The sequence below is a fragment of the Manis pentadactyla genome, chromosome 11, assembly GCF_030020395.1.
Source record: "Manis pentadactyla isolate mManPen7 chromosome 11, mManPen7.hap1, whole genome shotgun sequence".
Taxonomy (NCBI): domain Eukaryota; kingdom Metazoa; phylum Chordata; class Mammalia; order Pholidota; family Manidae; genus Manis; species Manis pentadactyla.
This window is the reverse complement of record NC_080029.1, coordinates 49,508,004-49,522,069: the sequence shown is the minus strand read 5'-3', so window position 1 is coordinate 49,522,069 and position 14,066 is coordinate 49,508,004. Positions and strand designations below refer to the sequence as shown.

The window sequence follows — 14,066 nt, the reverse complement described above, 5'->3', positions numbered from 1 at the left end:
AACAGATGGGGCAAAATAGAAACAACTGATAAGTCTGAGTATATATGAGTTTCACGCACTATTTTTCTTACTTTTCCGTAAGTCTGAAATTATGTCAAAATAAAAAGTTATAAACACACACACACAAAAATTTCCTTACTGTTAAAAACACTTTTATTCTGTTATACTATGTAATAGTGGCATTCAAAGCAGAAAATTATATGATATATATTTATTACCATGTTGAAGTGGAAACAAACATTTCCTAAATACTCTCTATTGTCTGATTTGTTTGCTAATTCCCAGATATCCAGGGACGCTCTTTACTTCCTTGCAACAAGGTGGGTATTAAGATAAAGGAAAAACTGAGATAAACGGTAACACTGAGAACCAGAAGTGTTAAGTATCTTTCCTAAGTCACCAAGTAATGACAAAGTAGGAATTCAAACCCAGATCTATTTGATTCCAAATTTTTTGCCTATATGTATTATGCTTCCTCACTTAAAAAATATAGTCTAAATTTTTACAAATAGTTATTTTGCCAGCTGAATTTCAGACTTACAGAATTCCTGACTATCCTTCACACAGATTCCATAAATGTTAACATTTACTACTTTTGCTTTATCCTTCTTTCTCTCTTCATACACACACATTTTTGTTTTCTTTACTATTTAAGATAAGCTACCAGCATGATGCCCCCTTACTCCTAAATATTTCAGCATACATTTCTTAAGAAAAAAAAAGGTTGGATATAACCACAATACAGTGATCAAAATCAGGAAATTTAACACTGAAACAACACTGTTATTAACTTTATTGACTGACCCAGTGTTTTCCTCTTATACAAAAGAAAAACCCAAACTATGGTTGCAGTTCTAGTCTCCTTTAATATGGAACAATTTCTGTACACTTTTAAATTCTAATACTGTAAGCCAAAACTCTATTTACCTATTTAGGTTGCTGCAGGTACCTGCACTATTCAGTCTCTAAAGTTGTATTTTTAAAGTAAACAACCTCAGTTCACTGATCATAAAGAACCTTTCCCATAATAAATATTTTATCAAAGATATATATAAAGTTAAGAAATTTTACCTTTTGTATCAGGATGTATCCAGGATGTTGCACAATTAATTTTCAAAGGGCAGCCATCAAAAACTTTGGAAAAACATGCTCCCATCTTAAAGGAAGAAAGGCTGACTTGATTAATTCTATATATTCTTAGAAAATCCTAGTATTATTATGAAATGCTAAACTGATTCTTATTTACTTATGGTTCCATTACAAAACAAAACTACTATTTTGATAAGATTTATATTTTTTACCAAGAGAGTCTCATATTTTTCTTTGTGTGATCCAGTATTTTAGGGCAAAGACATCAAGTTTATCAAAACATCTATACAGTCTAGGAATTTTAAGTCACTACATATGTTTAGGACTAACATTTAATAATGTGAAACAATGGAAGATTTTATTAAGTAACACGATAGTGATTATAAATGCAGTGTAACTCAATAGTGGTAACAAAGACTAATATTTATACAGCATTCCAGTCATATGATTCACTGATCCACCTTACTGATAGGTTCTACTGAAGGGCCAGAGAACTAAGAGTTAACATAAGCTTCCCTGTTCCTTTTCATTGTGTATCGTTCACATGGCTTTAGAGGTAGAAAAATATTTAATCCACATAATGGAGACGACATAGTACTATTGAATTATCACATTAAAATTAAATTTGCCTTTGTAGAACCTGAAAACCCAACTACCCATATCTATAAAAAATGAAACTCTCCAAATACTAACCAACTCAAATTCAGGTACATGATTTGATCCATGGTATATCTAAATGCATTTAATGCCTTTGTATTTTATGAATCCTTCCTTTCAATTGCTCATCATACTTGAGAGCAATCTTCTGCTACTTCTGAGGAGATAAAAATTATTCCTTACCAGTACTTTTGGGGTAGGTGGAAGGCCATTGATAACTGGTTTCTGTGGGAAAAATAATTATAATACTGTAAGACCTCTTAAACTGTAAAAAAAAAAAACAAAAAACTTCATACAATTAGAAATTCAGTTACTTAAATTTGTGAATTAACTAGCTATGCCCCTTAAATGATAAATACAGTATTAGTTACAACTAATTACCAAATGCCTGTGATACCTACAGGGAAATCTCGCTTGTCCTTTTTTCGTGGTAACTGTGGTGCTTGTGCTGATCCTTCTGTATTTTCACTAATCAGTTTTGAAATACCATCACCATTTCCTAAAGAGAATCATGGTTACAAGTTGAATGACCATATAAGCAAGTACTTTCCTTGAAAAATAATTGCCCCTTCTTCCCAATACTTGTTTTCCACTTGAATGATCCTTTACTGAGAAATATTCTCTACTGCCAGATGAGTTAAAATACATTTTGTGCCTTCTTCTAGATTCTGTAGAGGCAGCACTGCATCTTTAGCAGTGGTTTTAATCCACGAAGACAACATAGGTCTTTCCCTATTGTGAGAAAAATGAAATCTGACCTACTGCTACTGATACTCAGGGCCTTTGATAATTGAACTTCAATTTACCTATTTAGCCTATCTCCCAGTATACACACTCGAAAAGCTTACACTTCTACCATACTAGACTGTATTTCCAACATGATTTATATTTCCGTGCTTCAGTGTATTTGTTCATTCTTTTTCTGTTCTCTAAGAATCCCAGTCACCACTGGCTCCACCTACTGAAGGCTCACCAAGCCCTTTAATACTCTACAAGGGCCTTCCTCCTCTATTCCTATCCTTCCCTCCTTCAGAAATCTCTCATCTTTTATTACATATAATTATTGTAGGAGACATTATACAGGTGGTCTGGTGTAATGTTATCCGTACATGAGTATAACTTCTGCTAGACCCTGAACTTCTGGAGGGCAAGAACATCTATTTATTCTAGATCCCACAGTATTTACTAAAGGAACAAATTAGGGTTGAACTGGTCTCTATTTATAGCTTATCCATGTGGAATTTTAAAGAAGCTTCATGAAGCTTTAAACAGTAAAAAGATTAGCTAAAGAAAGAAAGACATTCTTTAAAATATGAACAAAATGGCTTTCTTTTCAGTTTTCACTTTGATTTATTTACCCAGATCACACTATCTAGCTGTATGTAGTCCAGGGCTAGCCATACCAATAGAGGAAGTCTCAGCTGCAGGACCACAAATTGGGCTACTCTGTCTTCTCAGAACCTGGGGAGCTCTGGTCTCCAAATCAGGGCAACGTTTTATAGTTGATGACTTTTCTTCATCTAGGAGGTTGTCATCAGGGTAACTGTTTAGCCTTGGCTAGTGGTAACAAAACACAAAAGTACTTTAACAAATTTGGATATAAAACAGTAACATTTCATTACTATGATGCATCAAAGACTTTAGGGGGAAAAAGATGTGCCCCTTTGCCTTTTGTTCTATCTCATACAATTCACTGGGCTAAGCAAGCAGAGTAAGCAAGATTTGAATTACTGTCCCAAAACAAGTATGAACTTGCTGTATGGTTTTTCATCAGCTCTTACCCAAAAGCACGATTCTACAAAAAGTCAAAATGTAATAATAAATGAGGACTGTAAGTGATCCTCTCCATGTGATCAAGTATTTTCTCAAGTGAGTAATAACCTATTTTTGCCTTTTTCTAATAACTATTAAAATATTGTATTTCTCCTGAAATCTTCTTTAATATATATTTTACATCTTTGTAATCTCCTCTTGAAAACTTTCTATCAAAATACATTTAAGAGAATTTTGAACAAATTCAATAAAATTATTTAAAAATTCTATTTTATTATTTTAAAAAGGATTTATTGTCTAAAATCTTTAAGTAGCTCACCTTAGGAGGTAAGGGAGGTGGTACTGCGCGTTTTGAGGTTGACCTAATATAAACAGAAAAATGTAGTTTAGATGGTGATAAATGATAACATAAAACACAGATACTATTAAATATACATTAAAGTCTGTTTATATTTGGGGGATATGAAAGAAAGATAACGGTGCAGTATATTTTTAAAACGTAAAGGTAGGAGAGATTCAAGATGGTGGCGTGAGAGGTGAGGTGGAGAATTCTTCCCAAAACCACAACTAGTATGAAAATATAGTTAATTGTTACAACTAACCCTAAAACAGCAACAGGAAAGAAGGCTGAACCAGACGGCATGCAGACCTCAGGAACAGAGCAGAACTCACGAACACAGGGTAATGTACGAAAGAAAGCCTTTATCGGGCAGGACCTGAGCCATTCTCCCACCCCAGCTCACCGGAGGGAGGAAGTGAAACAAAGCGGGGGAGGGGGTGGAAGCCTAGAACTGCTGAACACCGAACCCTGGAGATCTGCTTTGGGGGCAGAAACCTACACTGTGTAGTGCTCTGGACATTGGGGAGCTCATACAGGTGGAGTGCTTGAGAGACAGATTGTGGCCATTTGTGGAGGAGTAGATCCACACCCGGCCGTTCTGGGACAAGGGAAAGACAGGCGGTTTGAGAGGCTTCCTAGCAGCGAGAGGGCTGCTGAAGGGGCGGGGTTTGCACGGAGTTTGCTGTGCAGGGGAGGGGAGAGCTGGACAAGGTTGTCTGGGAGCACTCTGCCCAGTTGGTTGGGAACTTTGAGGAGCTTCAGGCACCCCATCCCCCTGGCTGCCAACTCAGCTCCGAGGCCCCCCACTGTGACACACAGCCTGCTTCACCTTCCTCCTGGCCTGCCGGCACCGGTTGGCAAACTAGCAATCACTGTGCTGGTGTCAGGCCAGCCAGAAGGAGGCTTAGCCTACAACAGCTATAGATGGAAAGCACAGAGGCTTACACCTGAGTACCTGGCCCACTGGCTCTGACACTTGAGACAGGCACCCCAGATGGGAATCAGGAACAGATCTTTCCTGACCCCAGGCACCAGCTTCGCTCCCCTACAGCCCCCCAACCTCATTCTAGGGGCTGAGCAGCTCCAGAGACTGGAGCTTCTGGGCACCAGTGGGCACCACACAGAAATATAAAACGTCAAAAGAACATGATTCAGACCAAATCTCACAAAACCCAGAAAAAGGGCCTAATGAAACTGAAATCACCAATCTGCATGAAAGAGAGTTCAAAATAAAAATCATAAACATCTTATGGAGGTACAGAAAAATATTCAAGAACTCAGGAACGAATTTAAGTCAGATTTTCAATCACTAAGAAATTCCATATCTGAAATGAAACATACAATGGAGGGATTAAAAGCAGATCAGATATAGTAGAAGAGACAGTAAATGGAACAGAAATTAGAGAAGAGGAATACAAAGAACCTGAGGCAAAGAGAGAAAAAAGAATATCTAAGAATGAAAGAATATTGAGAGAACTGTGTGACCAATCCAAACGGAACAATATTCGTATTATAGGGTACCGGAAGAAGAAGAGAGAGAAAAAGGGATAGAAAGTGTCATTGAGGAGGTAATTACTGAAAACTTCCTCAATCTGGGGAAGGAGATAGTCTCTCAGGCCCTGGAGGCACACAGATCTCTCAACACAAGGGACCCAAGGAAGACAACATCAAGCCACATAATAATTAAAATGGCAAAGATCAAAGATAAAGACAGACTTTTAAAAGCAGCTAGAGAGAGAACAAAGATCACATACAAAGGAAAACACATCAGGCTATCATCAGACTTCTCAAAAGAAACCTTACAGAACACAAGGGAGTGGCATGATATATTTAATGCAATGAAGCAAAAGGGCCTTGAACCAAGAATACTATAAATGGCAAGGTTATCATTTAAATTTGAAGGAGGGATTAAACAATTTTCAGATAAGAAAAAGTTGAGAGAATTTACCTCCCACAAACCACTTCTACAGTGCATTTTGGAGGGACTCTTATAGATGGAAGTATTCCTAAGGCTACATAGATGTCACCCAAGGAATAGACAAAGAGCACATAATATGATTCATAACATACAAAGAATGGAGGAGGAAGTAAAAGGAGGAAAAAAAAAAAAGAAGAACCTTTAGGTTATGATTGTAATAGCACACGAAGTGAGTTAAATTAGACTGTTGGACAGTAAGGGAATTACCCTTGAACCTTTGGAAACCATGAATCTAAAGCCTGCAATGGCAATAAGAATATACCTGTCGATAACCACGCTAAATGTAAATGGTCTGAATGCACCAATCAAAAGACATAGAGCCACTGAATATATTAAAAAACAAGACCCGTCTATATGCTGCCTACTAAAGACTCACTTCAAACCCAAAGACATATACAGACTGAATGTAAAGGAATGGAAAAAGATATTTCATGCAACTAACAGGGAGAAAAAAGCAGGATTTGCAGTACTTGTATGAGACAAAATAGACTTCAAAACAAAGAAAGTCACAAGAGACAAAGAAGGACATTACATAATGATAAAGGGGTCAGTCCAACAAGAGGAAATAACTGTTATAAATATCTATGCACCCAACACAGGATCACCTACATATGTGAAACAACTACTAACAGAATTAACGGGGGAAATAGAATGCAATGCATTCATTTTAGAAGACTTCAACACACCACTCACTCCAAAAGAAAGATCAACCAGACAGAAAATAAGTAGAGACAGAAGCAATGAACAACATATTAGAAAGATGGACCTAATGGACATCTACAGAACACTCCATCCAAAAGCAACAGGATACACATTCTTCTCAAGTGCACAAAGAACACTTTTCAAGAATAGATAACATACTAAGCCACAAAAAGAACCTCAGTAAATTCAAAAAGATTGAAATTGAACCAACCAGTTTCTCAGATCACAGAGGTATGAAACTAGAAATAAATTACACAAAGAAAATGAAAAAGCCCACAAACACATGGAGGCTTAAATAACATGCTCCTAAATAATCAATGGATCAATGACCAAATAAAAACAGATATCAGGCAATATATGGAGAAAAATGACAACAATGCTTCAACAACAAAATCTGTGGGATGCAGCAAGGCCATGCTAAGAGGGAAATATACTGCAATACAGGCATACCTCGGGAAAGAAGAACAATCCCAAATGAACAGTCTAAACTCACAATTAATGAAACTAGAAAAGGAAGAACAAATGAGGCCCAAAGTCAGTAGAAGGAGGGACATAATAAAGATTAAAGCAGAAATAAATAAAATTGAGAAGAATAAAACAATAGAAAGAATAAATGAAAGCAGGAGGTGGTTCTTAGAGAAAATAAACAAAATAGATAAACCCCTAGCCAGACTAATCAAGAAAAAAAAGAGTCTACACACATAAACAGAATCAGAAATGAAAAAGGAAAACTCATGACAGACACCACAGAAATACAAAGAATTATGAGAGAATACTATGAAGAATTATATGGTAACAAACTGGAAAACCTAGAAGAAATGGACAACTTTCTAGAAAAATAAAACCTTCCAAAGCTGACCAAGGAAGAAACAGAAAATCTGAATAGACCAATTACCAGCAAGGAAATTGAACTGGCAATCAAAAACTACCTAAGACCAAAATCCCTGGACCAGATGGCTTAACTGCTGAATTTTATCAAACATTTAGTGAAGATTTAATGCCATCCTCCTAAAAGTTTTCCGAAAAGTAGAAGAGGAGGGAATACTCCCAAAGCCAGGCAAAGACAACACAAAAAAAGAAAATTACAGACCAATATCTCTGATGAACATAGATGCAAAATTCCGTAACAAAATATTAGCAAACTGAATTTAAAAATACATCAAAAAGTTCATCCATCATGATCAAGTGGGATTCATCCCAGGGATGCAAGGATTATAAAACATTCGAAAAACCATCAACATCGACTACTACATCAACAAAAAGAAGGACAAAAACCACATGACCATCTCCATAGATGCTGAAAAAGCATTTGACAAAATTCAACATCCATTCATGATAAAAGCTCTCAATAAAATGGGTATAGAGGGCAAGTACCTCAACATAATAAAGGCCATATATGACAAACCCACAGCCAACATTATACTTAACAGCGAGAAGCTGAAAGCTTTTCCTTTCAGATCGGGAACAAGACAAGGATGCCCACACTCCCCACTTTTATTCAACATAGTTCTGGAGGTCCTAGCCATGGCAATCAGACAACACAAGGAAATAAAAGGCATCCAGATTGGCAAGGAAGAAATCAAACTGTCCCTGTTTGAGATGACATGATATTGTACACAAAAAACATTAAAGAATCACTCTAAAACTATTAGATCTAATATCTGAATTCAGCAAAGCTGTGGGATACAAAATTAATACACAGAAATCCGTAGCATTCCTATACACTAATGATGAACTAGTAGAAAGAGAAATCAGGAAAACAATTCCATTCACAATTGCATCAAAAAGAATAAAATATCTAGGAATAAACCTAACCAATAAAGTGAAAGACCTATACCCTGACAACTACAGGACGCTCTTAAAAGAAATTAAAGAGGACACTAGTAAATGGAAATTCATCCCATGCTCTTGGCTAGGAAGAATTAATGTTGTCAAAATGGCCATCTTGCCTAAAGCAATCTACAGATTCAATGCAATCCCTATCAAAATACTACAGCATTCTTCAATGAACTAGAGCAAATCATTCTAAAATTCATATGGAACCACAAAAGACCCCAAATAGCCAAAGCAATCCTGAGAAGGAAGAATAAAGCAGGGGGAATTACGCAATTCTGAGAAAGAAGAATAAAGTGGGGGGGATCTCACTCTCCAACTTCAAGCTCTACTACAAAGCCACAGTAATCAAGACAATTTGGTACTGGCACAAGACCCATAGACCAGTGGAACAGACTAGAGAGTCCAGATATAAACCCAACCATATATGGTCAATTAATATATGATAAATGCGAAAATGACAGCCTCTTCAACAGCTTTTGTTGGCAAAACTGGACAGCTACATGTAAGAGAATGAAACTGGATTATTGTCTTACCCCATACACAAAAGTAAACTCAAAATGGATCAAAGACCTGAATGTAAGTCATGAAACCATAAATCTCTTAGAAAAAAACATAGGCAAAAGTCTCTTGTACATAAACATGAGCAATTTCTTCATGAACATATCTCCCCGGGCAAGGGAAACAAAAGCAAAGATGAACAAGTGGGATTAAACTGAAAAGCTTCTGTACAGTAAAGTACATCATCAATTGAACATAAAGACATCCTACAGTATGGGAGAATATATTCATAAATGACAGATCTGACGAAGGGTTGACATCCAAAATAATGTAAAGAGCTCACACACCTCAACAAACAAAAAGCAAATAAATAAATTAAAAAATGGGCAGAGGAGCTGAATAGACACTTCTCCAAAGAAGAAATTCAGATGGCCAACAGACACATCAACAGATGCTCCACATCGCTAATCATCAGAGAAATGAAAATTAAAACCCAATGAGATATCAACTCACACCAGTTAGGATGGCCAACATCCAAAAGACAAACAACAACAAATGTTGGCGAGGATGTGGAGGAAGGGGAACCCTCCTACACTGATGGTGGGAATGTAAACTAGCTCAACAATGGTGAAAAGCAGTATGGAGGTTCCTCAAAAAGCTCAAAATAGAAATACCATTTGACACAGGAATTCCACTCCTAGGAATTTACCTTAGGAATGCAGCAGCCCAGTTTGAAAAAGACAGATGCACCCCTATGTTTATCACAGCACTATTTAAAATAGCCAAGAAATGGAAGCAACCTAAGTGTTCATCCGTGGATGAATGGATAAAGAAGATGTGTACATATACACAATGGAATATCATTCAACCATAAGAAGAAAACAAATCCTACCATTTGCAACAACATGGATGGAGCTAGAGGGTATTATGCTCAGTGAAATAAGCCAGGCAGAGAAAGGCAAGTACCAAACGATTTCACTCATCTGTGGAGTATAAGAACAAAGAAAAAAGTGAAGGAACAAAACAGCAGCAGACTGACAGAACCCAAGAATGGACTAACAGTTACCAAAGGGAAAGGGACTGGGGAGGATGGGTGGGAAGGGAGGGATAAGGGGGAAAAAGGGGTATTACGGTTAGCACAGATAATGTAGGGGGTTGGGGACACGGGGAAGGCAGTATATACAGAGAAGACAAGTAATGATTCTATAGCATCTTACTACATTGATGGACAGTGACTGTAAAGGGGGATGTGGGGGGGGCTTTATAATGGGGGAGTCTAGTAGCCACAATGTTGTCCAAGTAATTGTACATTAATGATATCAAAAAAAAAAAAAAAAAAACTAAAGGAAGGCCTAAGACCTAATTTTGTTAAATTGTATTAGTATGACTATAAGGTGAACATAGCCTTTTTTTACCTTATGGTTATGCTTTGCTACATTTTATATATAATAAAAGCTAAATTTAACTTAGTAGTAAAAAACAGATTGAGAATTTTAGAGTTGGAACACACAGTGAATCACAGATTTAAATAGCTGTATCATCAAACCGTTTGCTACTCCAGGTGGGGTCCATAAAACAACAACATTGGATTCATCTGGAAACTTATCCGTGTACCTTTTAGACCTACTGATTGAGAATCTGCATTTTAATAAGATCTTCCTGTGATCCTCCAGGTACATCAAGCTTGAAAGGCACTTGATTTAGCCCATTGGTTCCATACATGTGTCAACAGTCATTGTAATCAATTGGGAAGCTTTTTAGGGATTCTTTAGATTCTAACCCCAAAGACTGTTTTCTATAGCAGGGGTTGTCAAACTTTTTCTGTAAAGGGTCAGAGGGTAAATATTGTAGGCATTACAACCATACAGTGGTCACAACTACTTAACTCTTCTGTTGTAGCATGAAAGCAGCTGTAGAGAATATACTAATGAGCAGAGCTGTACTCCAACCAACTCTCATTTATGGACACTGAAATGTAAACGTCACATAATTTTACATGTAACAAAATAGCAACTCTTCTTTTGATTTTTTTCAACCATTAAAAATTGTAAATACCATTCGAGTTTGCAGGTTGGACAAAAAACAGGCTGTCGGCCCAGGAATCTTTATTTCCAAAGAGCTCTCTACGCACTGCAATGAACAAACAGATTTGGAACACCTCATTTAGGCCAGCCCTGTTACTTAATTGTTGAGGGAAGACAGGTCTAGAATGTGAAATAACTGCAGTGCAGAGATGGACCTGGGGCTTTCTGACTCTCACTGCAGTATTTTTCCCCATGACATTATGTGGCTAATCTTTCAGTATAATAACATTACACAACACTATATTCTGACTTAAAGAACAAAAAAACAAACATCTTAATGATCAATACATGATTATGATGTCTTTTGGTAATAAGAAAAGTCAGAAGCTGTGCACTGACAAAGGACATAATATGACATTTTTATAAATGAAAATTAAAGCTTATTAGAGGAAACCACTCCTTTCTAATACAATTCTTATATAACCAAGTAAAATAGAGTTACTAAGTTAGAAAACAACTTACTTGCCAGTATTTGCACCATCAACAAAAGGATTCCACTGTAATACAAAGTTTGGGTCTGATGACACTCCCTGTGAAGGTAAAAAATTTAGTTTAAAATGTTACTTTACAATAGATATTAACCATTTTATTTGATTCAAGAAAATATTCAATGTCATGACTATTATTCATCTCGACTCTCAATCTCCAGCTAAATTTACTATCATATGACATATTTAGATAAATGACTCATTATCATTTGACTTAAACTTAAGAAATTCCATAAGCACATTAAATATAGTTTCAAATGTGACAAGCCCTCTTTACCAATATGCTACTATCCTCCAAAGGATAACAGAAAAACATAACTTTGAATTATTTGTATCACTACTCCATTAGCATGGAGAACTAAACCTATTATTAAATTATCATTAATTTCAGTGTTACCGTTTTTTCCTACTAGCATGGAAATTGAAAATTTATTGAACAGCAATATATACAGTAGGAAGAGCAATACTTTCAGACATTAAGGATGAAGAGATCCACTAACAGAAAAAAATTACTCTAAAAAATATACTTTAACTTAAGCTTAAAAATATAGTGATGCTAAAATAATGTCTAGGTTGACTCAATCTTGTTCTGTTATTTCTTTCCTTTTATATAAGGAAATGTTAACTGAATAATCTCAAAATAAGAACAATGTTTAAAAAAGAAGTTATTAACAGTTAATATTAAAAACAGTTAAGGTGACACAGAAACTTACTACAAATATAACAGAATCAGTAAAATAAGATACTGAGAGCTTAAAGCTGAGCATCAAATTCCACATATTTGATAACTTCAAACAAATTCTTCAAAGACTCAGAAGAGTCTAAATAAATGGTTACAAAATGGTTTATCACGCATTGTACCCTACTCAAAATATACCTAACTATAAGATTTTTCAAACTTTAATTCATGAAATTTTCAAAATGCTTCAGAGTATATTATTTTCTTAGTCAAAGCATAACTAACTATAAATCTTAATGTGTAAAATACTTTAAAAGTCTTAATTCCTACCATCTCATCCCGTGCTTCTGTTTCTTTTCTCAGAGGAGGTTCAAATTGTAATTTGTCAACTGAAAAATATATAACAGGTGTTTGCACTCTCAACCTTACAGGGTTAATCTTGTAACTGTAATGAGAAATATGCTTATGGGAGGGGGAAAGGAGAAAGAAGAAAGGAAATGAGAAAAGCCAGAATCTTACTTATTTACTACGAGAGTATACTTTATGCTTACCCTAAGAAAGTAACAATTTAGTATCTTCCTAACAACCCTACTTAATTATCAGTTGGCATTAGGAAATTAAATACCACTTTTTAAATATAAGTTTTTAAAAATTAAGAGAAGATGATTAAGAAAACACTTTAAGATTTTCTCCATCTAGGCTTCAGGCTCTGAGACTAAGTACAACTTTAAGAACAAATTATATTTCTCAACTTAAATGTTACAACACTATTCAGGAATTCACTACTGTACTTTGCTACATGTATATTTTATTTGCCCTAATCAGACTGATTTCAGGATGATTTCAAATATTCAGAGTGACTTTTTTTTATATGAAATACTCTAAAACAGAGAAAAGAATACATTGTTATCTATTCACAAAGTACTCAAATTTTAAAATTATAAAATATAATGTGGAGGATTGGATTAAAGATGGCGGCATGAGAGGTAAGACAGAAACCTCCTCCCAAATCCACATATAATATGAAAATATAGCAAATACAACTAATCCTGATAAAGCAACAGGAAAGAAGGCTGTGGCAGACTGCCTAAACCTGGGGAAAAAAGCAGACCTCACAGAAAAGGGTGAAGTATTAAAGCCATGATTCGGTGGGACTCAAGCCTCTCCGCACTCCAACTCACCAGCAGGAGGAAGAGAAATGAAGTGGGGAGTGGGTGGAAGCCTACTCTGGGAACACAAATCTACACTGCATGGTGCTCTGGAGATTAGTGTGGCTGGAAATCTAAGACAGGTGGAATACTTGGAGAGACTGAGATTCCAGCCGCTTGTGGAGAAAAGGTACCCACAATTGGCTGCTCTGAGACAAAAGAAAGGTGGGCACTCAGAGACACTTCCTAACAGTGAGAGGGCTGCTAAAGGGGCAAGGATTGCACAGAGCTTGCAACTCAGAAGAAAGTTCAGGTGGACAAAATTGTCCCAGTACACTCAGTCCAGCAGGTTGGGAACTTACAGGAGCTTCGGCACTCCATCCCCTGGCTGGTAATACAGCTGAGGTCCCTCAACGCAATACACAGCCTGAAGCTCCTTCCTCCTGGCAGGAACTGTCTTGGAAACTGGCTGCCCCCACCATGGTGCCACACCAGCCACACCTATGGCAACTACAAGTGCAAAGCATAGAGGATCTTCCCGCCATGCTTGGTAAACTGTCCTTGACAGTGGACGCGGGCCCTACGGCCCAGAAGAAGAAAAGTGCTCTTTCCTCCTGGCAGACACCAGTGCCGCTCGCCTTTGCCTTCAACATCACTTCAGGGGCTGAGAAGCTACAGAGAGTAGAGTTTCTGGGTACTACAGGGCGCTGCCTACACCAAGTTATTTTTACAAATACAAAACACCAAAAGAACGTGATACAAATCAAAATCCCACAACACCAGAAAGAGGGCTA

At 36.6% G+C, this 14,066-nt stretch overlaps 1 protein-coding gene across 2 annotated transcripts in view; it reads right to left on the bottom strand.

Annotated features, from left to right (window-relative positions):
- MAP4K5 (mitogen-activated protein kinase kinase kinase kinase 5) overlaps positions 1 to 14,066 on the bottom strand; it is a 142,611-nt gene that overhangs the window by 41,617 nt on the left and 86,928 nt on the right. For both annotated transcript variants that reach the window (XM_057488474.1, XM_036917343.2), the window contains exons 15-21: positions 12,455 to 12,513; positions 11,420 to 11,487; positions 3,839 to 3,881; positions 3,150 to 3,303; positions 2,148 to 2,245; positions 1,930 to 1,971; positions 1,072 to 1,156 (exon numbers count right to left, since the gene is read on the bottom strand). In XM_057488474.1, the coding sequence (XP_057344457.1) occupies positions 1,072 to 1,156; positions 1,930 to 1,971; positions 2,148 to 2,245; positions 3,150 to 3,303; positions 3,839 to 3,881; positions 11,420 to 11,487; positions 12,455 to 12,513 (549 nt within the window). The remainder of the gene's footprint in view (positions 1 to 1,071; positions 1,157 to 1,929; positions 1,972 to 2,147; positions 2,246 to 3,149; positions 3,304 to 3,838; positions 3,882 to 11,419; positions 11,488 to 12,454; positions 12,514 to 14,066) is intronic.